The 27,616-nt window shown below is 39.8% G+C and overlaps 1 protein-coding gene across 4 annotated transcripts; it reads left to right on the forward strand.

The window, feature by feature from the left end:
* The first annotated feature begins 303 nt into the window (after positions 1–303).
* On the forward strand, positions 304–27,616 carry ANKRD46 (ankyrin repeat domain 46). 4 transcript variants are annotated; one of them, XM_073330438.1, is made up of 4 exons: positions 304–483; positions 20,118–20,460; positions 21,814–21,972; positions 25,584–27,616. In XM_073330438.1, the coding sequence occupies exons 1-4, from the start codon at positions 378–380 to the stop codon at positions 25,798–25,800; spliced, it is 825 nt and encodes a 274-aa protein (XP_073186539.1). In that variant the 5' UTR covers positions 304–377; the 3' UTR covers positions 25,801–27,616. The 4 variants fall into 4 exon arrangements, with proteins under 4 accessions (XP_073186539.1, XP_073186535.1, XP_073186538.1 ...); XM_073330434.1 differs by having other exon boundaries at positions 403–508; XM_073330437.1 differs by lacking the exon at positions 304–483 and adding an exon at positions 710–904.

The raw sequence follows: 27,616 nt of genomic DNA on the forward strand, positions 1-27,616 counted from the left end.
GGACAGCCCCCCACAGGGGATGGGGAGGGAGCGCCACCCAGCTCCGTTCCCGGCCCGGCCCCAGGCTCCCCGCCCGGGGATCCACTCCCGGCCCCCCGACTGCCAGCCGTGGCTGGGGATCTGCTCCCGCGACCCAGCGGGCGGCCCTGCTCCGGGGGGCGGGGAGGGCACGGCTGACAGGGATAAGGGGGGCCCACTGCTCTACCTAATGGAAGCCGCCTCAAGGCAAGGGGTGCGGCGGCCCCGCCAGTTCCAGCTCCCGTGCAGGGCCGCAGCAGCCTGGCCTAGCGCTGCGCTGTACTCATGGGCCCCCGCGCCGACCGCCCCGGGACGGGCCGAGGCACCTCCCCCCGCGGCCAGGGGAGGCCGGGGGCCCCATGAGCGGTGCAGGCGGCCTCCGACCAGCAGGCGGCGCGGCCTCCTTCCCGGCCCGGCTGCGTGTGCGTCGCAAGAAGCGGGCCAGCGCGGCGCTGAGGGACTCAGGTACCGGGACGGGCAGCGGCAGGAGGTGGGCCCGGCGGCGGGGGGTCGGGGCCAGGCAAGGCCTGCGGGAGGGGCTCTGGCGCGGGGCCCGCTCCCTGCTGAGTGCCCAGCCGCGGGGGCTGCCGAAGGGCGCAGGCCGCGCACCTGGCCGGGGTCGGGCGCCGCCCCCTGTCTGGGCGCCTCGCGGGCAGCCTGACCCCGCCGCGCCGAGGCTGGGCCCTGGCGCCGCTCGCAGCTGCGGGAGCTGCCACCCCCCTAGCGCGGGGGGAGACGGCCGGGCCTGTCCTGGGAGCCGGGCCCAGCCCGCTGCGTAACACAGGCCGGGTCATTCCCATCCAGGGCCAGGCTAGCGGAGTTACAGCAGATGCCGGCCAGAAACCCTCCCGCCCTCAGTGCTCGGACTGTGCCTGCCCTTTAGCTGGTAATCGCCTTGTGGCAAGGCCTGGCTGAGCGATGGCTTTTGTAAAGCCCCGTGTCCCCACCGCTCCAATAAAAGCGTTAATGTGTAAATAGTGTAGTGCAAACTAATCCCAGGTACGGGGGAGGAGGAGAGGGGTTGTGCATTCGGAGTAATGTTGAATAATAGCTGTGGTACTGGCCTGGCAATCAGGTAGGTTCCCAGTGTGATGTGGTCGCACAGAATTAATGCTGTGTTGAGCTACTGTAGGCAGGGGTATAACTGACTAGTTTTTAGCACCTAGGTGTCAAGAACATCCCTGACAAATTGGACCCTATCCACAAAATTGTCATGAAGCTGTGAGAAGACTAAAATAGCTAACTCTGCATAGCTTGAGTGATATAACTGTCTACAAATACTTGAAATGTCACTATGAAGGCAGGGGAGGGGCCCTTTGAAATGATGAAGGGATGGAAAAACTAGAAGTAATAGAAAGAAAATGAGTGAGGAAAAAAATTCCCCACCTTACAGTCCAACTTTGACTTACAAAGAAACATGAGCAAATCTATAAATATGTACAGCTTGACTAAATACCTTAGAGGAGTGTGAGAGATGTAAAGATGTACCAGAACATTAAGCATGTAAACACTAAGGAGGCAGAGGAGTTCCCTTTTTGTTCTGCCAAAAATGTAACTAAGAATAATGGGGTAGAATTAAGAAAATGTGGTCTATCAGGAAAAACTTTCTTACAGTGAGATGATCTGTTAGACTGAAATAGTCTTTGAAAAGAAATGGTAGACCTCTTATTTTAAAAGGTACTGTCATTTATGATTTGTACTGTGGTAGCACTCAGAAGCCCCAGTCAAGATTGTGGTTCACTTGTGCTACATACTAATGAGGGCTTGTCTACACATACAGCACTGTAGCAGCACAGCTGTAGCGCTTAATGAAGATGCTACTTCGTCCCTGTGGGCATAGGTATTCCACCCCCTCAAGAGGCAGTAACTATGCCAACAGGAGACAGTCTCCCATCAACATAGAGCTGTCTCCACCAGAAGGTCGGTTGGTATAACTAGAGCCCTGAACGGATACAAAATTTGTATCCGCATCCGATTCCCAATCCGCAAACGTGGTCTGCAGATATCCGCATATGTGGATGCAGATATAAAACAGATATTTGCAGATTTGCTCTAGATATAAAATTTGGATCCACATCCATCTGCGATCCGCAAACAGATGCAGATATCTGCCAATATAAAACAGGTATCAGCAAATTTGCAGGGCTCTAGGTATAACTGTCGCTCAGGGCTGTGGATTTTCCACACCCCTGAGCAATGTAGTTATACTGACATAAGTCTGTGGTGTAGACCAAACCTAATATAGTTTTAGTTCTGTGTTTTGTTGTTTTTAAACTACAAATTACAAACCAGTAAGTTTTATTAACAGGACTGTATGTTCTATATTTTTAATAAGCTATGAAAGTAATGCAGTGTTTGCAGCCCAAATATAGAATCATGCTAGTGCATGAGCATCAAAAAGTGAAACTGACTGGACGCTCACTTTGTGAGTTGAAGAGAAAGGTGTGTTGGGGAGAAAACCAACCACACCAATGGTGAAAGGTTTATTTTTAATGTTGTAATAGCCTCAAATGATATTAGCTAGCTATACAGGCATAGATTTTTAATATAGTTTTTAATCTGATAATCTTATACAAACTGTAGGGAACAGTCCTGCACTGGCAGAGGAATGATTAGATGACTGAAGAAGTCTTTCACTTGTAAATTCAGTGGGCTAAATTCTGTTGTATTCTGCAGCCCTTTTACGCTGCCAGAGTAACATAAAGGGTAGCCTCAGCCACCAGAGAATACTCCTGGTGTAAGGTTTTTTTCTTCGGTGCCACAGAATTGCCAGAATAGAGCTATGCTGCTCCCTCCTCACAGCCCCCAGTGCAGCGGATAGGACCAGAGTACACTGTATAGTTAAAGCTTTTCTTGGTTGTGGAGCAGCTCCTAAAGGACTGTTGCATTTGAGCGTAATTTAGAGCTACCTTCTGGCAGTTGTAGCTCAAGAGCACTGGAGATTCTGCCCCACTGATTTTAATAGCTTTGAGCACTATCCTTGCATCACTAAGTAGTTGTCTATACAGGGAAATGGGCCAGCATAAGTTATTCTGCAATAGGACCCTGTATGGACACTTATTCCAGAATAAGAATGTTCATACAGAGAGTTATTCCAGAATAGCCATTGTGCTTTAAATGAAAAGGAGTACTTGTGGCACCTTAGAGACTAACCAATTTATTTGAGCATAAGCTGTTGTGAGCTACAGCTCACTTCATCAGATGCATCTCTAAGGTGCCACAAGTACTCCTTTTCTTTTTGCAAATACAGACTAACACGGCTGTTACTCTGAAACCTGTGCTTTAAATGCACGCCCTTCCTTATTTTGGAATAATTTCCCCATGTAGACAAGCCCAAAATCTCACAAAGTGTGAGTTCACTGTAGTTTGTTTTTTTCCATTTCTTCCCTGGAAATCTGCCTTCCACCTTTTAACTATTTTAATACCAAAATAAACAACATGGCTGTATTTTGTTTTGGGTGGTTTTCCTACCATTTAATGCTATTTTTATTCACTAGACTATTTTGGCAGCTTGTCTTCCAACATTTTCTAAAATCTTGTGTGGATTGTGAGCGACTAGTAATAGATCAAAACAAGTTGTGAGAAAGTCTAATATTTTTGTTCAGCAGTGCCAAAAAGGATAAAATAAAAGTTTGTGTATAAGTGCTGCTTACTATGAGCACTGCTCTTTAGCCTGAAAGACAGAAAAGAGGCTAACACAATGGGAAGGAAAAGAGATACTATTGGAAGGCTCTAAAAAGTATAATAAAGAACCCGAAGGAAAAATTGCAGCAACCAACGTTCTTAATGACATTGCAGTGTGACTGTATGTTGTCACAGTAGCTTTATGTGCTGTGACCCTTTATTTTTTGTATAGTTTCTGACCACTCTTTCTCCTGGTGTTGTGAATCGCCTCTCAAGGCGTTTTAGGAAATCTGAGTATGGCTGTTCATTCTTTCGGGCGCTAGCCTTCATTGTAAAAACAAACTGTTTTTTAAATAATAATTAGCTTTGGAGAAGAGTCACTTGGTAATAAGACCAAGTAAAGCTATAATGGAATTGAAAGACAAAAAGATATTTGAAGAAAGCTTTAGTTTTGCAAAATGTGAAAATTACAATTTTAGTGTTTTCTAATTAGTTTTAAAACTTCATTTTTCTGATGCAACTGCTATTTATATCAATTCCTGTCCTGAAAATCATACAGTCCAAGACACCAATCCTGCATACATTTATGTAGGTGCTTAACTTTATGCCTTTATGTCGGTAGGACTACTCATATGTACAGTTAAACATGTGTAAGTGTTGGCAAGGTCTGGCCTAAGAAGACAAATTGCATGTGAAATGTGGTGGAGAAAGACACAATCAAATATATATATTTTTTTATAAATGCTAGTTTTTAAAGTTATTTTTAAGATCAGGTAAAATATCAGTTATCCCCATTTGCCTGTTGGTCTCACCATCATTAATTACCTGACCTTTTTGGTGTTGTGACAGAAGTGCTTTTATAGCAGTTGACACTGCACATCAGCAGATACTGCAGTTTGATTAGTGTTTTTGTTTTGCCAGGATTTGCTGTGCTTTCTGAACCTTTGATTTTTATGTAACTTACTGAATGTGTTGAGTAACTAGATAGAAAAAAAACAAAACTAATCATGAAAACTGCTAGCCAAATGAATGCATAGGAGAAGATTTGCTTTTTAGAGAGAAAAATGTTAACTTCAAAATAATGTGGTAAGTGCCCCTATTATGTGGCCATTGGGTCCATTACTGGTTGAGTGAGTTTTGATTAAACAACTTGCAGCTCACTTTTAAGTATAATTGAATTCTTTTATTAAATATTCTTACTCCCATGGAAGAAAGTATGACTTCAGTTTAGTAAAGAATGGTGAGGCTATTCAGAAAGGCTCTGACTTTAAAATAATTGTTTACATTTTTATTTGACTTTTTAATAGATGCGACTTAGGATGCAGTTGTGTTGTTTGTGCTTTAAAAATCCATCATGAATACAAACATTTGAAAGTCAGGGCATTCACAATCCACTGGCAAGTGGGACATTTTTGCTTCTGAGTGTGGGGCCCAAAGGTATCAATTTTTCAAGAATTAAGCTTTATTTTAAAAAAATGAATTTTCTGCCTCTTACAGTTGTGAACATAACCATCCAATTGTGAATTGATTGTAAGCTGATTGATGCACAACGTTGTTTTCCTGAATTTTCACAAATTTACCAAGCAGCAGAGTAGAATTAAAGGACTCTGGTTAGTTTAATTGTTAATATTCAAAATCTTGTAAACAGCAGTGTAACTCTCAAGAATCATGTCAAATTCATATTTCTCCTGCATGGAAAAGCTATATCATCACCAGACACACACAAGGACAGAGAAAGCAACAAAAAAAAAGAAAGAAGAAGCTAGGCCAACGGTTGAGTAGCAGAGACTCCTTCTGATAGCCCCAGAGATTCTTCAGGGAAGGAGACAAAATTCCTTCAAACTTCCAGCATATAGAGGGTGGAGCTTCAGATTTATCAGATACCTCCAAGTCAGCAGGTGATTATAAAAGATGGAATACCTTGTTAGAAATCCCCCGCACCCTCACCAACATCTGGGGCTTCTTACCAGAGCCCAGCCCTTCAACTTTATTAGTAAGGCCACCCCTTTGTCTTTTTGATTTACCTTTGGCTCTTAGATGTATGGTAAACTTTTTGAGTTCTGGGTATCTCATCACAAAAACCATTATGACAGCTCGTACTAATTGGCACACTTGTTGTGACTCTGATACTATGGTGTATAAATGCATGTAACTGGCAATCTCAACAGAGCAGCTAAGGACTGAATGTACATAGAGACTGAGCTGTCTGTTCATGCCTGCAGGTTGTCTCTCCTGACAGAGTTGAGGCACACTGTTGGGTGGGGAAGTTGTTACTACAGTTGGCCTTGTTTCTGTTTTGAGGACAAGTAGATTTTAGTTTTAATTCGGTCAGCTTGGCACTTTTCCTGAGTTATAAACTATAAATACAAGGAAACAAAAAATCATTCCCTACAGTTTTATTTAAACTTTGGAATCATAACGTTTATTTTAAAAAGTCATGGGATAGCACAGTAGTCTAGAAGTGATGCAGTGCCCTACTATGTGGGCATCAGAGATGTGAACCTTCAACTCAGTCCCCTCATTCCTAGGCCAGCAAGTCTGGGAGTATGCTCAGGAGTCTTGTGGTCCTTCGTATCTGCTGATTCACTCTCCCTCCCCGACAAATTAATCCTTCTAGAAGCAATGTTGGCAGACTATAGCAGGAACTGTTTGCTTGTCTACATGGGGAAAAAGACCGACCTAGCTGTAGCAAGTAATTATTCTAGAATAATGTCCACACGGGGGAGTTATAACAACATGGCTAGAGCAGTGTCTGAGTTGGTCAAATTCCCTGTGAATACAAGCACTATGTTAGCCAGAAGAGGCAGGATTGATAGTGGTGGTAGGAGAACTGAGGGCAACAACAGACACTCTCTGTGGAAAACAAAAGTAATAGAAACAGTTGTCACAAATTTTGGGATCCATGGTTTGTACAGATTTTAAGGAGGCAGTTTTGTTAGCAGAAACTAAAATACACAGTGAACAGTTTAGTTAAGGTCTTGTGTATACAGAGTGCTCCTGCTGTAACCTGATGACTGGAAACTTTTATTTTGTTTTGTGTTCCATAGCAACTTCCTGGATGGGTGATTCTTTTGGAAGCAGTTAAGATGCAAAACTTGGGCAAATAGCTGTAGTTTATAATCCTGTTGAACAGGTTAATGAGTGAGTCCCTCTAGCCTGAAGAACAGAAATTGTTTTTTTGTTTTAGCTTTTAATTTTTTTCTTTACTGATTTTTCTAGAAAAATACAAAACCACCAAAAATAATACTGAATGAAGAAGACATTTACATTTCTTCAACAAACATCATTACTGACATCAGGAAAAAGGAATTTAAATACCAGATTATTGCTTTATGAGTTTAGCTACTATTTTTTAAATTTTGACACAAGAAAGGATCAGTGTTTAGCATCAGTATGTACTCATTAGAAATGTAGCCTAAAAATGTTGTGCATTGCATCATTTCATGGCACATCAGTTCTCCTACCACCACTATCAATCCTGCCTCTTCTGGCTAACATAGTGCTTGTATTCACAGGGAAACTGACCAACACAGACACTGCTCTAGCTATGTCATTATAACTCCCCCATTTGGACATTATTCTAGAATAATTACAATTTCATGATCTTCAGTATTGGCAAATAGCATGTTCGTAATAAGGACCTATTGTGAACAAGCACAGCAATGTTTTTTTAATATTTTAAAAGTTTTTCCAGAATAGCATACAACACTATAGATGTATAGTACACAAAATTAAGATGGCTCTGCTAACCTAGAGTTCCCCTAAGCTGACCTGACTCTGTTCGTTAGCCATTATATGGGACTGAACGTTGTAAATGCCAATGAAAACACTGAAACCTTGGGTGACCATATTTCCCAAAGGGAAAATTGGACACTGCATGAGGCTAGCCTGAGCTGCTTATCCACGCCCTCCCCATGCGGGGCTGGCCTGAGCTGCTCACACAAGCCCTGCCCCCCTCTCCCTGACTGGGCCTGGCGTCAGTGTTCGCCCAAGCCCTGCCTGCCCTCTGCCGAGCCCTTCCTCCCCCCTGCACAGGGCTGGCATCGCTGCTTCTCCCCCCTCTCTCCCTTCCCAGCATGTTCCTCTGGAACCCCCGCCCTTTTTTGTTTTGTTTTGTTTTTTTAACAAAAGGTGGGCATTTGTCCCACTTTTTCAAAAAAAATCAGGACGGCTGGGACAGGGCTTAAAAAAGGGACTGTCCTGGCCAAAAATAGGACGTATGGTTACCCTACTGAAACCTTATGAAAGGTCCCATGGAGGTTAAATGTATGGGTAGGAGATTTAACCTAAAAAACGTAAGCACAAATGTTCAAAGGAAGGTTCATGGCAAGGCATAACCCTAGCTAGAATATGTCAAGTGATAACTGACAAAAAGGGGGGGGGGGAAGGTAGTATATTAATATAAAATTCATGTGGTTGACTGGTTTGTAATGTGTGTATCTTAATTTGCTGAACAGCACTATGCCAGATGTACCCATGACACTCAATTCTATGTCCCTGAAAGGCAGTAAGTCTCTCCATTTTAGTAATCTCAAGGTTTTGAAGCTGTTGACGGTATGTGAACTGTTCTTCTATAAACAGGCAGAAGTAATCTTGGTGGTTTGAAGGAAAGTGATCTTATCTTGAGACCCAAGGCCCAAGTCCAAGCCTCTAATATCAGTAGAATAGGAGGGATCAGAGACCAGACAGGATAGCCATCTTTAGCATAAGTGATGAGAGATGTTTTAGGACCAAAGTTCCTGGACAATGCACTCTGGTTTTGGTGGTAAACAGTTTGATGGGATAGAGTCTTGTAACTGTGCTGCAAAACTTATATCTAGCTTTTTCAAGTTATTTTGGATTTCAGGATCCTCTTTTGTCCCCCTAATAATTTAAGCTTTTACTTGCAAGTTTTCTTTCAAGAAAACTACAACCACAGAAACCAGCAAGAAGAAATAGTGAGGGGTTATATGCTGTTTGCTGCAGTTGAATGTGAATTCAGCAGGTCGTATGGTGGCACCATTCATCCACATACAAACAGCAATTTGAGAATAAATCACTTATTAAAGAATTGATTTCTGATGGACAGTTGCTCACTGGCACTTGTCTCCTATTGCATAAGAATCTTTTAGGAGCTGCAGCAAATTCAAATGGAAATGTATCATCAAGAGCTAAAAATAATTATCAGTAGCTTTTAAACAAAAAATGTTGCAGTGACCTTGAACCTAACTACTGGAAGTCCTTGTTGTTTAGCATTCCTGCAGAATACCAGTGGAAAGAGAATGTGCATGAAGGTTTCTGAGCAGGAAGATATTTATACTTATGAAGAATGTGATTCAGTAACTTCTCATAAAGACGAAAGTATTAGAACTTATGGCGTTAGCCAGCAAATATTGTTTCAACTTCTATATTGAGATTAAATATATATATTCCATTTCCTTCAGTCCACTTTGCGTGAGACAATTGCAGTGAATTAAGTCTGCAAGTAATTTGAACAGGTATGTTCAACATCACTATAAATTATTCTCCTAACTGAGTGCTCCCTATCCAAAGTATAAAAATGGTTCAGAAAGGATTTTTAAAGGCATCTATTAAATAGTGAAATATTTTGAAACAAATTCTGTCTGTAAAAATACTTTGGTGTAACTGATTTGCATATATGTGGTTGGTAGGGGAAATGTTTGTGAATCTCATCAGTAAAGCTGTGGTGTAAAGTAACATTCTTTTCTGCAACAGAGCAAGATCCGAAAATTTCTTTTGGGGTGGGGGTACAGCACATTCATTATACTGTACTGGGAGGCAGTGTCATCTAGTGGATAGAGCACTAGATAGAAATAAGAAATACGGTTCTGTCCCTGGCGCTGCCACTAACTGACATGTTGAGTGAGCTTGGCCAAGACACATCCACTCGCTGTTCCTCTGTTTACCCACATGGGGTAATTATACTTACCTCCTTTGTAAAGCACATTGCTGTAGATGAAAAGTGCTATATGGGAGCTGGGTAATATTGTTATATAGCAAAGTTTCTCAGGGTATGGTTATTATTAAAGTCAGGATAGTATAGCTATAAATCTCACACACCCCTATTTAATATTGTTGAAGGAAAATGGGAACGATTACCTCCAACATTGGTATCTTGCTGACTGGAAGATTCCAGCTCTAAAACTGGATTTTCAGGTCCCAGTTAGTGGAAAGGATTCAACACTTGAATCTCCTTAGTGTGCAGCACATGACATAGGTAGCACTGCTTTTGCACTGCCACCAACTCATAAGTCCCATCTGAGAAAACACAAAATGATAGCAGGCCATTAAAAATTGTAATCTCTATGACCCCTGGATACAGTGCACCAACACCGTGGAAAGCGAAACTCTTGGGAAAATAGCTAAAGGCAGGAGTAGGGGAAAATGCCAAGTGCTGTAGGTTAGTGAAGTGTAGATCTGTATATTGTGAACTCTGTATTTGAGAGGTATTCAGAGCCCTCAGTGGGATTGGTTCTGGCTACCTGAGAGGTTGCCTCCCACAACAGTTCTGTTTGACTGGAACAGTGAAACTGTAATCCAGTGGGGAGGGGGAGAGTGAGTGCAGGAGATCTTTCAAAGGAGCTGAACGTAAACTATGGAATTCTCTCCCTAAACAAAAATGACAATAGGCCTTACCATTTTCAGAACTAAATGCAAAACTTATTTATTCAACGTAACTTTCCCTCAATTTCCACATACCAAAGAAATCCACATGCAAACACATCCTGTAAACTGAGTAATTTCTCCTACATGCCAGGAAGGAAGGGGGAGAGGGAGCTATTTGTTTCTATTTTTAAATACTTGAGAGGTACTCATATACAGCCGTGATGGAGGAGGAGTCATACAAGTACCTAGAGAGTGTTTGTGTTTTTCTCTCATGGATAAAATTACATCATTTTAGTTTTGTTTATATCTTGCATGCACATGTAAATAGGGCTTATTCTTGTCTCGCTGTATTTTTACGTGCAATCCCAGTTGAACAGGAAACCTCACTTTCAGAGGATGTGGGCAAACTGCTTAAGATGGATGCTTTGTTAGTTTAAAAAAAGGAGAGGCTATACGAGCCAGTGTCAAATACTCTAAAAGTGTATGACAAAAGAGTGGAAGATTATATGCAATTAAGGAGTTGATGAATGTGGAGTTTATGTGTAAACTGTGTACCTCTTACATTAACCTCTCCATATTCTCCATCGGAGAGCTTTGACTTGTTGACATATTCTAAATATCCCGTTGCTGCTAGTCAGAATATCACCAGTGGTAACTCACTGGCATTTTGGCTCAGGGAATCAGAAGTAGTCATTAATGTTGGGAAGTCTCATTCACTAGTAACATGTCATTGCATCCTATTGATCAGTTTTTTAAAGGGCAAAGGTAGTAATGGTTACGCTCATTCATTTTCTGAGATGGCGTGAGTGTTCCTAGTTTTTTTCCCCCGGCCTTTCAGAACTAATACATTATGGGTGGCACTGACTGGGTGACTAAAGGGTTTTGGCCAGTTGTAACCAGGGATCCTAGTTTTCTGTGATTAAAAAACCCCCAAATTTTCTGATTAAAAATTATAAAAATCTGTGTTTTTCTGCAATTAGAATGGACACTGAACTTTAGTTTCCCAAGTCACAATATGTATAGCTATCAGTTGAACACAATGTTTTATTGGTATACAGTAGAACACCGTTTATCCGAGCCTCCATTATCCAGCTGTCCATGTTAACCAAACCACCAGCTGCCTGGGGCTGATTGCCCATGCCCTGCCACTGTCAGCCCCGGGTGGCTGGTGGTTCAGTTAACACTTAGAGCCGGGTAATGGAGGTTTGCATGAATGGGGTTCTACTGTATGTAAATTTAAAGTGCATTCAAAAATCAACAACAAGAGGGGAAGGTTGTGCGCATTTAATAAGTGACACTGGTACTTTCAGTAAAATTTAGTTAATGTTTTTATTTTTTCACAAAATGTCAAAACTAAAGATTCTTGGAAATGGATTTCTAGGATCCCTGATCATAATTAATATCTTTGTGATGCATATGAGAGAGAGGGAGAACCTTTCCCCATGAGTGATCTTGTCTCGTCAATGATCCAGGTATTTCTTTGTCTCTTCATGGTACTGAGGGGTAGCTGTTTTACTTAGCTACTCTAACTTCTAAATGTTGGGAAATACAAAGAGGAAAACATCCACTTGCTGCAAAATAAAGTTACCCAGAGACGGTAAATTTCAAACTTACAAGCTGTTTAAGATTTGACAAATTGTGGCTAGTAGTGTAATTTTACTTGCTAAAGATAATTCCGCCCCTGCTGCTTCTGCAGTGTCTTGTCTAAATGGGCACAAAAAATGTAAAAGAAAAAAGCTTGATTTATTAGCAGAGTTACAAGCAAAATTACAGACATCAGGCTTCTAATAAAAAAATGTAAATAACTTTTACAACCATCTAATCATTTCCCCTGTGATCCTCTTGAAAACAGAATAATTTCATTAGATTCTTCCTCTTAGTGTGATATTTCCACTGCACTAAATCTCCTATGGCACTGAAAAAGCAATTTATTGCATAATTCCCATTAATAGTACAAATACACTCTATGATCACACTACTGTGTTCAATCTGTGTGTATTGCATAGACTTACAATAAATTGATGTCCCCTTAACACCTTTTCTCATTTGAAATGATATCTTCAATTGATTATTTTAAAATAGTCATTTCATATTACTGCAACAAAATGACAATGACCATATCTTTGTTACACAAGTATACTGCTTGTCTATTAGAAGATACATATTTCAATAAATAGTGCCACATTTTTGGAACAGGTAATTCACTGAATCAAATTACATGCGTTTGTTCCAGGTGCAACAGTGGTAATTCTCACAAATATTCAGAATGCTTGTTTTACAATATGTTTGCTTCTCAACACTATAGTACATACTTTTCTTTTTAGTTTGTCTCATACATTTGTGGTGACTGGTAGATGATGCTGTGTTTTGCTTATATTTAGAGGTGCCATCAAATTTACCTTTCTGAAACCATTTAAGGAGGTTGGTTAGTACTTCAATATTTCTTCTAATCCTTTTAACAAGTACTGGTCATGGCAGAAGTAACCCGTTTGGCATACGTCCTGGATAAGGTTGCAACTTCTGATCAGAGCACTAAATCCACAGTTTATTTATCCAAAGTTATCAAAGGTATCTGAACAAATAAACCATCATAATTGTGCTGTATTTTGATGGCGGAAAACTTCACTAAACCCGATGCAGTTCAAGATATTAGTGTATTTTTTGTTTAACATTTCTGACATTAGGGGACTGGTAATTTTGGGAGGGACTATTCTACCTTTGTCACTAGTTTGTGACAAAGTTAGAACCACTGGCAGAGGTTGGTAGCCTGCATGTTGGAATACTGGAATTATGTTTTGTGGGCTGGAATACGTCAGTTGCATGGTCCATAATCCTCAAACAGTGGCAAGTGGGATTTATTTTTGCTTGTTTTTATTTACTTACTGTGGAGCATTAATGGTTTATCCTAATTCTTCTGCCTTTCATTGTGCATGTCTCTGCAGATTGTAGTTCATATTAGTTCTAAACCAGAATACTTCCAGTCCTGCTGCATGATAAACAGCTGCTTCTTCACACACCTACACACCACAACTACCTTAGCATACTTAGTCCAGTGAGTTTTTTCTGGTGGTTAGATTGTTCCATCAGGATTTGCATGTGAAGTACCTGGAGAACTCCAGGAGGGTTTACCAGATGTACAAACAAATACTCATTTAACAAAACACACAATTCTTTTTTAGGAAGTTCTGTACTGTTCTTCTAATGGAATAGTCTGTTACAGATTTGCGCTGATACACTACAAGACATTTTATTAAACAAGCTTAAGGATCCCACCAGAGTCCTTCAACATCTGAAGGAAAAATCTTATTTTCTTAAGAACAAGTGAGTTTTTATACTGTTGGTATGTTTGTGCTACTTGAAGATTTTTAAATGATTTAAGGTATTTCTAGTACAGAGCTTTCATGTGAAAATTGCATCTTTTGGAGATTGGGCCTGTCAGCTCCTGGGGAAGGTTTGGGTTGAAGAAGATACAGTTGTGCCACTTTAATTCTGGAAGGGAAATAGGCAAGAAAATTTAGATTGCTGTACAGGGTGGATTTGATCTAAATCACCTGTCAGGAAGACTTCATTTAATCATGGATTTCTATATAAAAGTGCATTCTTGTTGGGTGTTATAATCTTAACACATATTCTTCACAATTCAGAGATAGATGTAGATTTCATTTTTAGAAGGTACACCATATACATTTTTAAACAGTGATTTATTTTGAAAACTTTTCAAATTAATTTTACAGCTGTATCAGAAAATGAATGATCATTTGGTTATTTCATTTACCAAAGGTAATTGAAGCAGATATTTATGAAGTCATTGGGAGGTGAACTATCTCCAGTTCAACAGGTTAATCATTAATATTTGGAGGATTTTCTTGTCATGCTGTATTAGGAGGAGAACATCACCAGACAGACATTTAAATTGTTTTATTTAACTAAAACAACAACGTTATATATTCTGGATTTTTTTCTTCAACAGTAAACATATGATATTTTAACAAAACAAGCATATGAACTTTGAATTTAGTTAAACATTCAAGGTTTTTAAAATCAGGTTTGTTTTTGTTAAAATTGTTTTAAACTAAAATAGTTAAATGAAATTAAAAAAAAATTGACTGTCAGCCAGGTCAACATGAGGAGCTTAAAATATTGGCTTCTGCAGCTACCTCTGTCGTTTTCACCTTCATTTTCCTGTTTGTTCATAATCTGGAAAAGAAAAACAAGCTTTCCTGCTTTTTCAGGTCCCGAACAATTTCTCAATTTGGAATGAATTAGTCCAAAGGACAAAAATACTCTTTCTACACCAGCAGAAGAAGCTACTGTTAAAAGTGAGATTTATCACTTCAACAGTGTCTGAATCCAAGTGCTTAAGTGACTTCCACCAGTTCACTGGTGTGACTTTCTTTAAAACATCATCAGCAAACATATTTCTTGAATGGTTCACCCTTAGCTCTGAAGTTTATTATAGTTGGCATTATGGAGGGATGATTGCTGGATGTCCATGTCATAGCCAACTCCTCTGCTTCAGCAGTTAAAGTTTGACCCTGGTACTGAGCATTGAGAATATTTGCAAGAAAATGAGCTGGAGATATTGCTTGTCCCATTTGTTTTTTTTAATGCTAGTAATTTAACTCTGTCATTGCATATTTCTCTTTTTAAGATCTCATTCAGTTCCTTCCAAATTTCAACAGCATCAGCAATAAAACAGCTATTTCCCTGAGTTTTGTTCAAGGCTACAGAAATAGGCTTCAGGGTACTCAGCATGTGTTCAACATTTCTCTTTGGCCCAATGTTGAGAATAGTGCGATCTATTTTTTCACAATTTTGTTCACAAACTGTCATCAGATTAAGTCAGTTCTTGATATAGTGCTCAAAACAGTCCACTACTGAGTTCCATCGCACAACTTGTGGGAGAGTTAGCTTGGTTTCTCCCACTTTTTTCAGAGCAGCTGCTGTAAAGTGCTTGTTACAGAAGTGTTTTGCAATTTCAACAACATTAACCTTTATTTCTGGAACACTGAAGTCTTTGGCTAGGCGGTGCATTAAATGAGCCCTGCAACCGTATGTTATTAGCTTGGGACTCTCTTCTAAATTTCTTCTGATCTTGGATACATTTGCAGCATTGTCTGTGACCAAGCTGCATACTAGACATTTGAATTTTTTTTCACAGTTTGTTATAGCTTTTACTGCTACTTCTTGTAAGTATTCTGCTGTATGTTCATTTCTTGATGTATGAATTGTTTCTGACAGGAAGACATTCCCTTCTTCTGTTGTCATCCAGGCACATACAACAGGATCATTGTGGACATTGCTCCACCCATCATGACTCAGGATAACAATTTCACCCTCTAGGTGCACACTCTTCAGTTTCTCTTTCATACACTTTATCCAGCAGTTTGCCTGTGACATCTGCTCTGTTGGGTGGACTGTATCCTGGTCTTAATGACCAAGCCATGTTAATGAAGTGTGGGCTCTCAGTCATACGGAAAGGAGAGTTTGTTGCATAAATCGGGCAATTTTTTCATCAATTATCTCTTTTTGTAATTTGCTGGTTCCTATCACAAACTTATCTGTGGTTATTTCTGGATGATAGAGATTTTTTTTCTTTTTCCTACAGGTGATATACTGTGGCTATGTGACATACAGTAACTCCTCGCTTAACATTATAGTTATGTTCCTGAAAAATGCAACTTTAAGCGAAACAATGTTAAGCAAATTAAATTTCCCCATAAGAATTAATGTAAATGGGGGGTTAAGTTCCAGGGAAATTTTTTTCACCAGACAACAAAAGACTATACACACACAATAAGTTTTAAACAAACAATTTAATACTGGTACACAGCGAAGATGATTATGAAGCTTGTTTGAGGTGGTGAAGTCAGAGGGTGGGATATTTCCCAGGGAATGCCTTATTGCTAAATGATAAACTAGCAATCACCTGAGCCCTCAAGGGTTAACCCATTGTTGTTAATGTGGCCTCACATTCTACAAGGCAGCACGAATGGAGGGAGGGGAGACAGCATGGCAGACAGACACACACACCGTGTGTGTGTGAGAGAGAGATGGGCATTGCCCCTTTAAGTATGCTGACCCCACGCTAAGTACACTGCCTTTTTAAGTAGATCACCAAGTTGTGACAGAAGCTGCTGCCAGGAAGCTCTCTCCATCCTGAGTCCTGTCATGTCCCCCCCTGCTCTGTGGAGATATGGGGTAAGCAGGGTGCAGGAGCAGGGGGACACCCTGACATTAGCTCCCCACCACCACCACCACCCACACACACAGGAAGCAGGAGGCTCCCGGGAGCAGCTCCAAGGCAGAGGGCAGGAGCAGCACATGGCAGTGGGGGAAGGGACAGCTGAACTGCTTGCAGTTGATAGCTTGCTGGGCGGCTGCAGCACAGGGAACTTAGGGGAACGGGGAGCTGATGGGGGGCTGCCGGTCCACCCTGGTTCCAAGCCCCCACCAGCTAGCTGCAATGGGCTGCTCTTCCTGCAAGCAGTGGACAAAGCAGGAGGTTGCCAAATGATGTTATAAGGGAGCGTTGTGCAACTTTAAATGAGCATGTTCCCTAACTGATCAGCAATGTAACAACGAAACAACATTAACTGGGACGACTTTAAGTGAGGTGTTCCTGTACATGATGTGACTGAAATACTATCATTGGCAGATAACTCTGAAACTGTAGAAAATGATGGTAATCTTGAAGGTGGATAGTCTTCAGAATCTTGTATGTTGAGGATGGATTTTCCTAAACAAAATAAGTCAATGCAATTATTTAATTATTATTACCATACTGCTCATTTAGCATTACTTATTGCTTTCACTGACACTCTGTACTACTTTAAAGGTGAAATTGTATTTTCGCTATTTATTTATTTTGGCTATTTATTTTGAATCATAACTGCATCTAAAATGATAGTACCATAGAGTAACCACTATATTTTTTGCTCAAACATGAGAATTCAAGAATAGTCCAGAAGGAAGACAGGCAATCCTTAAGAAAGAAGTATGAAATAAAAAAGTTTACCAACCTGAAGATCCTGCATGTTCAGACATGTTCCTGTCATCATTTTCAAGTCAGCACTATCCTGAGAAGGAACACTTCTCATGATGTTGTTTCATTCGGGCAACCGGGCCTTGCATTTCTTTGTTGCACTGTTTGCATTTTGCACGCATGCCTGTCTTACCCACAGGTAGGGGAACTTCATTAAAATATTCCCAAACTGGGTCTATTTTATGGCCTGCTGCCATTATAGGTTTTCCCTTCTAGTGAGAGAATGGTAATGGTAGATCTCAAATCAATGAAGGCTACACTCAGAAAGACCTCAAGACTTCTGGAGTATGCCTCTCAAACAGTTTCACTTTTGTTTCTCCTGCCTGTCTCTCCCTTCTCACATTTATCTCCAGACCTATTCTGCCCCCAACAATTTTCTGTTCATTGAACTTTTTGAAACTTTGCACTTTTAGAGAGAGGTAAGGGATCGACTCTGTGTACACAAATTTGCGGAGGAACAATAGGGTTGAGGTCTGTTGTTTCTCACCTCTGTATATTTATTTATTTATAAACATTTTTGCTGTTAACAAGCATGTTTGAGAACTGCAAAACTAAGCATCTCTGATGGTATCTTCTAGACTGAGCACTGAGTCCCATTGGGTAGATAGAAAGACTACCCTAAATAATCTATACAGAAGCCCCTTGAACCTCATAAAATTGGGTTCCTAATCCGTGAACTATTGGAACTCATTCATGAAACTTTTCTTAAACATTACATGAGTATATTGTCTCATACTATAGAATTAGAATTTATAATCCCTATTCCATGATGAGATATCTTTGAGCTATAATGTATCTTAATTAAAACTATCTTGAGATAGGATTTTTCTTCAAAAATCATTTTATCAAAACAATCCGATTTTAAATTTAAAAAAAAAATCATTGATTTTTAGCCACCCTGTTGCTGTTGAGTCCTTGCCTTGCAGCCCACCAGAATTCTTGTAGCATTTCAGTTGGGAGTACCAGATAAATTCTGTGTTCTTTCAGTCGCTCTGTCCATACTTGGATAAAATGGAAGCAGTTCATGTCCTAAAGGGAAACAATATTGTGTGAACGATCTTGTGGCTTTCTGTTGCTGGAGATGATTGTGGAAGAGAGAGCTTTCATGTAAGCAGTAAATTACCCCCTACATAAATAGTACTTGCAGACTAAAAAGAATATATTCTGCGTAGGTGCTGAGTTATTAAGTCATTCTCTGTGTAGCTGTTCAGGGCCAGAAAGCTATTCCCCACCTCTTCCTCTTCCAAATCTGAGATAAGAAAAGTCAGTTTTGTGTCTTGCCGTGACAAAGTAAATAGTGTTGATACATACATTTTTGGTAGTGGAATTCGACTAGATGAGAAATGCCAACTTGTGAGGTGTAAATAATACTTGTTAATTTGAATAGACTAAAATATTACAGTCCCTTAATCAGAGCAGCATTCCAAACCAAGGTGCATGTCATGCAGGTATTGGAAAATGATTATCTGAAACACTAGGGAAGAGCTATAAAGCATGAACAGTGTAAACACCCCAAAAGCAAGAGAATTCTTAAATCTAATTCTTTGGCTGCTGGCCATATTTCCATTCTTCCAGCGAAATGAGTGTACTAGGCTGGGAGAATGCCTTATATAGGCAAGAGAATTAAAGTACTTAAGTAACCTATCAAAGGTTCAGCTAGTTAATCAGAATCCTGGTTATAATCTGCTAGAGATATGTCATGAGCATGGAGTACTAAGTATCCAAGATTCATAATTTCTTCTCTGTTCCCCCCGCCCCAGAAAAATTCTAATAATTTATTCACTCTCTCCCCACCCAAATCTCACTTTTTTCACAATACCTATTATCTCTAGTTAGTCAGCTGAATCATATTTAATCAAATAATATTTAGTAAGAAATCTGTGGTGCAACCAATTTCTACCTTGCACTTTTAGTCCCAAAACAACAAAGCACATGTTTATCTTTAAAACCTTTGGAACTATTCCCTTGCTTTGCTGGATGGGGGTCCTGGTGTGGAAATTGCACCCACAACAGTTCTAGACCCTCCTTTGATTTATCGTTGTTGTCTTCACATTATCTAAAAATTCTATCATGTCATCCTTTGTCTAAGTTAACTTCCTCTCGGCAGGGACCTTATCTTTATAGTTGCTTGTGAAACACTGTGCTCACCTATGGTGCTGTATACAAATGTTCTGCAGAGATGGCTGAAAAATGTAATTTCCTGGAGAGAGTGAAGGAGATAATGCTCACAGTAACAATGAATTTTTTCAGCAGCTGTCACTACTGTATATTGAAGTTCAGATGTAAATAAGGAACAGATAAATGAGAGAGGAAATCCCATTAGTGACTTTATTTATAGTACGTAAAAACTCTGATTGATGTTACTATATCCATTACTTTGAGAGCCCACTGTGTTTGTTCAGTCCTGTAATCTGAGTTATAAAAGATGACTCTTCTCCTCCTCTTCCCCCCTTTCTAAATAGAATTAGCTCACAGGCTGGACCTATCAAAGTTTTCTTTTTAATATGAAATCTACAGAATGTGATCTCTTCCTCTGTGGGGTTTACCTAGTGTCTTGTATTCATGGTGGTGCTTTAATGCAGTCATCTGAAGTAACAAGGCTATGCATTTCTGTTCCAGCAGGTGTGTGCCCAGGATTAAAAGGAGCGTTGTCTATGTATCAGAAAAGACTGCAGCATATTAAAATAATATACAATATACAATAATTTCAGAGCTTATTCATAAACTACTTCGCATTTTTATTTGAGAAAGCGTTTGTGAGGTATTTGCATTGTATTTATTTACTTCACTTCACCTGATCATTTCATCTCATTTTTAACTGCAGGTTTGTCACATACTCCAGACAGAAGTGGAACAATGTCCTATGTTTTTGTAAATGATTCTTCCCAGACAAATGTGCCCCTATTGCAGGCATGCATTGATGGAGATTTTAACTATTCCAAACGGCTGCTGGAGAGTGGCTTTGACCCAAATATTCGTGACAGTCGTGGCCGAACTGGTCTCCACCTTGCAGCAGCCAGAGGAAATGTAGACATCTGTCAGCTGTTGCACAAATTTGGTGCTGATCTACTGGCCACCGATTACCAAGGTAACACAGCCCTTCACCTTTGTGGGCATGTGGATACCATCCAGTTCCTAGTCTCTAATGGACTCAAAATTGATATTTGGTAAGTTTCTCTTTTTTGACCTCTTTATAGTATATTAGTCTCTCTCTCAGAAGTATTTGTACGAATAGGTTGCCTGATACAAATGCTTTAGTGGTAAATTCAGTGAAATTCATTTTTTTAAAATGCCAGTTATGGAAAAAAAAAAAAAAAAAAAAGCATGGGCCCACTTCTAACTGATATGAACATCATGAAAGGCAATAGAAGCAGGAGCTGTTGGGCTGGCCTGGCATAGCCACTGTCTCTCACTAGCTGATGGCTCTGCTATCCTGGTTTGGCCAGACAGCCAAGAGGGGGTGGATGGCATCACAGAATAATTTAGAATGACGGATGATTTTTTTTTTAGTATTTTCTGTACCACAGTCCTAATGCTTTAATTGACTACTGTAACAAATAAAGACTATACAGTAAATGTGTATCAGGTCTCTGGTACTCTTTGGGAGACTCTGCTATCTTTCAGTGCTCCCTCTTCCTCAAAGCGAATCCTTCTTTCAAATATGGTATATTCTTTCTTTCAGCTCCCAGCAGCTGTCAGATGCTAGTGTTCAGACACAAGCACTCCGAATACCAAATAACTAGCTATTTTACTGAGTACAATTAAGTTATCCAGAGACACATTGTTCTGAGAACTTTCTGCACATGCATCCCAACAGAGGAAAACTTGGCAGCCGGCAAAAAGTTTAGGCCCTTGGGCCTTCTTTTCATCTTTGATTATTGGAGCTGCCCATGATCTCCTCGTATCCGCAGTATTAATTATTGGCCAGCCCAGGATCATCATGTGGTTTTTTCCTTCCTCCCTTTATCCCAAACACCTGTTCGCTGGCAGCCTCTAATCTAAAGGCAACAAATGCACTCCTACTTGGTTTGGTTTTTTCAAAGGTAGAAGTAGGAGGATTCACCCATCTTGTGTTTTGTTTATTGCTTAATATTCTGTGACTCTTATACAGTAAGGAGCTGTGAAAGAAACTTAGATTTCAAGCAGTAATCATACAAAGCCTTATACACTGATATAAATATGTTGCTAGTTTGTTTATATTTGTTGCTGGAGCATCCAAAGGCTGTAATCAGGATAAGACCCTGTTGTACTAGGTTTTTTGACTGTGTACCAAGAGTAAAATATTAAAGGGTTGTGTGCTTTAAAAATAAACTGTACTGAATTTTTCATACAGTTGCCTTTTATTCTTGGACTTTTTATAACTAAGAATAGTTAACTATTTTGTGTAGCTAGTGACTAATCCTAAATACTTATTGGTTAGTACATTTTACGTTGCATACTTATGCAGATTCAGCCTATCTTAGAATTCTCATTTTATGGGTTATCTTCCCCCATCCCCTTTCTTGGGGGGACTATTTTAGCAATCACCAGGGTGCAACACCACTTGTTCTGGCAAAACGAAGAGGAGTAAATAAGGATGTAATTCGATTGCTAGAGTCTTTGGAGGAGCAGGAGGTGAAAGGATTTAACAGAGGAGCTCACTCTAAGATGGAAACCATGCAGACTGCAGAAAGTGAAAGGTATTATAAGACAGATGTTTACTAGAAAAAAATAAAAGCATGTGTGTAAAGTATATCTTTGTTGGTAAATCCATATTGTTTTCTGCTAGATACATGAGTTGACATGTTTGTCCCTCAAAATGGAACCAAAGATTTATAAAAATTACCTTTCATAAAAACTAAAGTTAAATATAAAAGTTTGTGGTTTTGTTTTTTTTTAATTTCTAGTGAAAGAAGTTTTTATAACAGCTAAGTATTCCACTACAGGGTTTGCAACCCAAATATTGTACCATTTTACTGGTGCAAGATAATCTGAAAATGAAATTCACTTGAAACTGGTTATAAGCAAGTCCCTCAATATCCTGCAGCATTATGCTCTAGAAACTAAGGATATGCCTACACTGCAATTAGACACCCGCAACTGGCCCATGCCAGCTGACTCGGGCTCCCATGGCTGGGGCTTAGAGGCAGTTTAACTGCAGTGTAGACGTTCGGGCTGGTGCCTGAGCTTTGGGACTTTTTCCCTAACAGGGTCCCAGGGCCTGGGCTGCAGCCAGAGCCTGAGGTCCAGCCTGAGTCCAAACATACGTCACCCCATATGCTTAAAAACAAGCCTACTCACTTTACATTTTATATCTTAAAATTTTACAAGATTCCAAAAGGGGTTGGACATTTATATGGATAAGATGAATATCCAGAGTTAGAATAGGTTTCAGAGTAGCAGCCGTGTTAGTCTGTATTTGCAAAAAGAAAAAGAGTACTTGTGGCACCTTAGAGACTAACAAGTTAGAATAATTACTGATAAAAATTTTGGAATAAATATTCATTTCATGTGTCAAGGGTTTAAACCAATCTCTAACAATTAGGGAGAGACCTAATGTGGAGGAAAGATTATCTCACATCTGCCTGCTCTGGGGTTTCTTGCATCTTCCTTTGAAGCATCTAGTGCTGGCCGCTATTGGAGACAGAACCCTGGACTAGACAGACCACATATCTGATCCAGTGTGGCAAGTCCTGTTTCCTATGGGAGTTTTACAATTCACTTTAATGGGGCTTGGATTTAGCTGTGATTTTTGAACTGATAATGTCCCTTTAAAACCTGTAACTTCCTTTCCCTTTTGGAACCTTCATTAATGTTCTCATTTCATTTGGCAGGGAAACCTGTAACTTGCCTTTTGGAATAACAGACTTACAGTTTACTCCCAGTTTGATTGTGAGCTAGTTTAAAATATCTGAAGTATCTCCTTTTGTAATATAACTTTGTATACTAAAAATAGATCCAGACAGCATTAGAAGCAAATGAATGCACATGTGTGCTTTGTAATTAAATAGTTTCTGTCCTTGTAAGAGCACTGTTTGTGGGTTGGCTTTTCACACCTCTAGTTTCACTCCTACCTTTTGGTATTATTTCCTGATTCTAGAGACTCTCAGAATAGAATCCCTACTTGTTTCTCTCCTCCCTCATTCCCACTATGCATGAAGCCAAGGGAGGATAATTGCTGTTCCCTCTGGAGACCCTGAACTTCACTTTTGAACTGACAGGAGAAGTTTCTAGAGATCAGTGCAAAAATGTTCCCTCCTTTCCTGGCTCAGTTTAATGCCGCCTCCTCCTCATTACACTCAGTTGCTTCTGACTCACAAACAAAGGACAAAACAAAATTCGGTTCCCAAATCAGATTTCTTCTCTTTTCCTTTGCCCACCCCATATGGTATCAGATTGTGCTATGCCTGGGCAGAACACTCCCTCTCTATTTTCACATAGAGAATCTGCTTGTATGCATAGACCTACTGACCTGTAACTATAACAGGAAGCAACACTGAATGGTTTTGTTGGAAGCAAAATGAACATGTAAGGATTTGTCACTTACAGATTTTTCCAGAATAGTTTTATAGAGGCACTTGTTGCTTTATTAATGTTGCTTTTAATTTGGTTTCAGTAGAAAATGCCACAGGGGGTTCTTTGAGATTAGTGAGCACCTTTGGTGGTTTTCTTAACAATGAACTTGCCCCCCCCCCTTTTTTTTTTTAGATTGCTTTGTGCCTTTCTTAACCCCTGGAGTGATTATGTATTAACTAGTTGGTTCTTAATTAGTGAGGAAATGATAATAAGCAGGGAAGATGACTAAGTTCTGTAGTTATGGGTAGCTTTGCAGCCAGCGGTGTATTATCGCCTCGGCCGACAAGGCCAGCAAATTTGCAGGGGTGGCAAATTTATAATAGCCATAGGCGCCGACTTTACCTGGCGCTGGTGTGTGCTTGTGTCCCTCCCAACTCCACCCCCCAAATCCCTGGCCCTGGCCCTGCCTCCTCCTGCGGGCACACCACGTTTCCCCTCCTTCCCCCTCCCTCCCAGGCTTGCTGCACGAAAGTGTTGGGAGGGAGGAGAAGCGAAGCGGCGGCATGCTCAGGGGAGGAGGCGGAGCGGAGGTGAGCTGGGGGCGCGGGGAGGGCCGCAGCAAGTAACCCGGGTTGGGGGGGCAGAGGAACTGCTCCCCGCCCCAGCTCACCTCCACTCCACCGCTGCCTCCTCCCCCAAGCACACCGCCACTCCACTTCTACCCCCTCCCTCCCAGGCTTGTCGCAGGAAAAAGCTGCCAGTGGGTTCAAACAAATTTGTACAAAAACTAAAACAAGTTCATATGGGGCTGGGGGCGGGAATTATTTCAGGGCCTAGGGGTGGCAAAATCATTAATCCGTCACTGTTTGCAGCCAAGTAAATATTTAAAAACCAAAAAAGACAAGCTACTTTACTAGAAATGCCTGAAAATTTCTGCACATGACACTGTAGTAGTTCAGTAAATTACTGGAGCTTTGTCTAATTATTATTCAGTAGTTGTACTTTATAATGAGGAAAAATGTCACATGAATAACATTAATGTTAATCAGGAGTGTATTTTCAGAAAAAAGGTTTACAAATGAAACTTCCTTCTAGGCGAGTGTTACTGTCCGTCTTTAGTCATATCAGAAGCAAGAGCATTTAAATGGATAGTGTTAACTCACAAATTACTTTTATCTGAAATATTTTGTTTCTATTAATATTACAGGATATGCCTAAGATTACTGTAATTGAAAGATATTGGAGGAGAGGGGAATCTGTTTTTACTCTGTATATTTTATGCCTTAACATCACTGTCTACATATCTAGTTTCACTGTTTCTCTCTCTACAGAGTAAAAGCCTGATTCTGCAAATGCTTATGCTCGTATGTAACTGCTCATCTGGGAAGTCGTGGGACTACTCAAATGAGTAAAGTTACAGACCTGCATAAGTGTCTGATCAAGACTTTAGTCAGTTTTTTTGCTGTTAGTGTGGTTCCTTCATACATCAGTAGAGGAAATACATTTGCTTATTTTTTTTAAATACTTCTCTGTACCCAAATCAAAGATTCTTTGAAAAAATAGATTATAAGGTCATCTGTCTCAAAGGATTGCTTGTCAACTACTGTACATTGAGTTGGTGGGGTCAGGGGAGGGTCCTTTTCTTATCTGCTGTCTTGAGATCATGCGTAAGTACTGTAAATCTGAAAATGTTTAATTCTGAATTTTGAATGTTTTAGTTGTATTAGCAGGATTACTCTTATACTTAAGGATGCATTCTTTTACTTGGTGTGTTTATAACTTTAATCCTTCACAGTGCAATGGAAAGCCATTCCCTCCTTAATCCGAACCTGCAGCAAGGTGAAGGGGTTCTTTCCAGCTTCCGCACAACATGGCAAGAGTTTGTGGAGGACCTGGGCTTCTGGAGGGTGCTACTCCTGATCATCGTCATTGCCCTTCTCTCTCTTGGAATCGCATACTATGTTAGTGGGGTGCTTCCTTTTGTGGAAAATCAGCCTGAATTGGTGCATTAAAACAAATGAAAAGAGGCACAACGTTCTTTTCCTGAGTTCTAATCTTTGGTTTTGAGCCTCTTATAATTTTTTTTCTCAGTGCAGCTGTATATACTGTTTGCCTTTTATATGTACTTCTAACCCTTTTGGAAGAGAGCTGCATTAATTTCCACTAACACCACCAAATTCTAAAGCATTCCTAGGCTACCTCTGACATTTCTTGACTTCTAATCAAAACTTATAGATAGCAGTGTTTAGTGATCAAATGTGGTGATTATAAAAGGCCCTTCATAAATAAATAGCAAATCCTTGAGCATGAAAAAATGTGTCCTGGTACAGGACCAAATCGTCTTGTTTTCCATTTAAAAAAAAAAAAAAAGTGAAACTACTTTTCTTATGCTTCAGCTTTTGAGGAGGAGTATTCTTATAAAAAGCTACCTAGATTAAATTGGAGTAATTTTAATATATTCTGATATTTACATCATACAACACTGTAAATGTGCAGTTTTCTTAGTGCACTCAGCATGTTCACGTGTATGGTTATAAAGTAGATATACATTTAAAGAATGAGAAACATTTCAAATTTTATAACTTTGTTCAACTTCCTTTGACATCCTTGGATCAGTCTTGTATTTATGTATTCGCTTAATATAACATAGGTTTTTTCCCAATCAGTGGGGTGATATTAATATTTGTGTGAGAATAAATCCTTTGAAGTGAAATTATCTGAAGTGCTTTTGGACCCAAACATCTTTAAAATGCAACTTTTTCATTTGAAATACCTTTAAGGAAACATTTTCTTTGTAACGTAGATGAAAAGCGATTCAAACATTTTGTTCTGTGTTGCTGTGAAACGTGTTATGCAGGATAACTGAGTGTTTTCACAGACACTACAGTAAACAGTACGTTCATTTCATTTGCAGTTTTGTGCGAGGGTTTAATTGGGATATATTTTTTGTTATGTTGCTATCAGTTTCAGCTGTTTTCAAATGACACTCAAAATGTTATAGGGTACTTTCTGAGTTAACATAATGCAACCTTACAGTGAGTGTCTTCATATTAGGGAATATTATCTAAATTGAAATCTGGCCCAATGTGAGGTCATTGTTGTTGTTAATCTGAAATTATAATACCTGATGATTTAATACTCTTTTATGGAGACTGGGTAAATATGCAGTAAGGTTGGGATTGTCAAAGGTGCCCAACTCCCACTCAATTTCCATGGCAGTTAGGTGCCTAACTCTCTTAGGTTGCTTTGACAATCCCAATCTAAGTGAATTCAGCAAACTTTAATAATAAACAGCAAAAGGATTTGTTTTACTAAAATGATCCTAAATCACGCAAAATAAACTGAACACATGCAAAGTTAGAAATTACGGTAAATGATAGTGGATATACATATACCTTATTATTGTGTTAATACGTATTTGTTGTCTCTAGTTTGTGATCATTGACTGAGGAGGCATCTTGTCTTTGTGATGTTGGGTAGGCTTCACTGAAGCGTTCATTCTAAATTGTTTCTGAAGAATTCTGAGTCTTATTTTTCATTTAGAAGCTATTCTTCCAGATGCTACAAATGCAGCAAAGAGGGAAGCCTCCAAAAAACAAAAAATGAGCTTTTCTTCTAAACAGTTTAATTTGTTGTTTATCTGTTTATGAATAGAGAAACATAAGCTATTACATATAAACTACATTCACTTGTATAGGTAAGTCCATTTCTGTTAAGAACACCGTGTCTTATATTCAATAATGAAATTTTGCATTATGCGCACACTGTATAATTTGTAAATGTATTTTGAGTGTGAATGAATGCCATAAATAAAGATGTATAAGTAGA

The sequence above is a fragment of the Lepidochelys kempii genome, chromosome 2 (genome assembly GCF_965140265.1).
Source record: "Lepidochelys kempii isolate rLepKem1 chromosome 2, rLepKem1.hap2, whole genome shotgun sequence".
NCBI lineage: Eukaryota > Metazoa > Chordata > Testudines > Cheloniidae > Lepidochelys > Lepidochelys kempii.

Coding starts and splice junctions, on each gene's coding strand:
- ANKRD46 (XM_073330438.1), top strand. CDS start 378: ATGAGCGGTGCAGGCGGCCTCCGACCAGCAGGCGGCGCGGCCTCCTTC. Junction 484..20,117: donor CGCGGCGCTGAGGGACTCAG/GTACCGGGACGG, acceptor TTTTAACTGCAG/GTTTGTCACATACTCCAGAC. Junction 21,973..25,583: donor CAGACTGCAGAAAGTGAAAG/GTATTATAAGAC, acceptor AATCCTTCACAG/TGCAATGGAAAGCCATTCCC.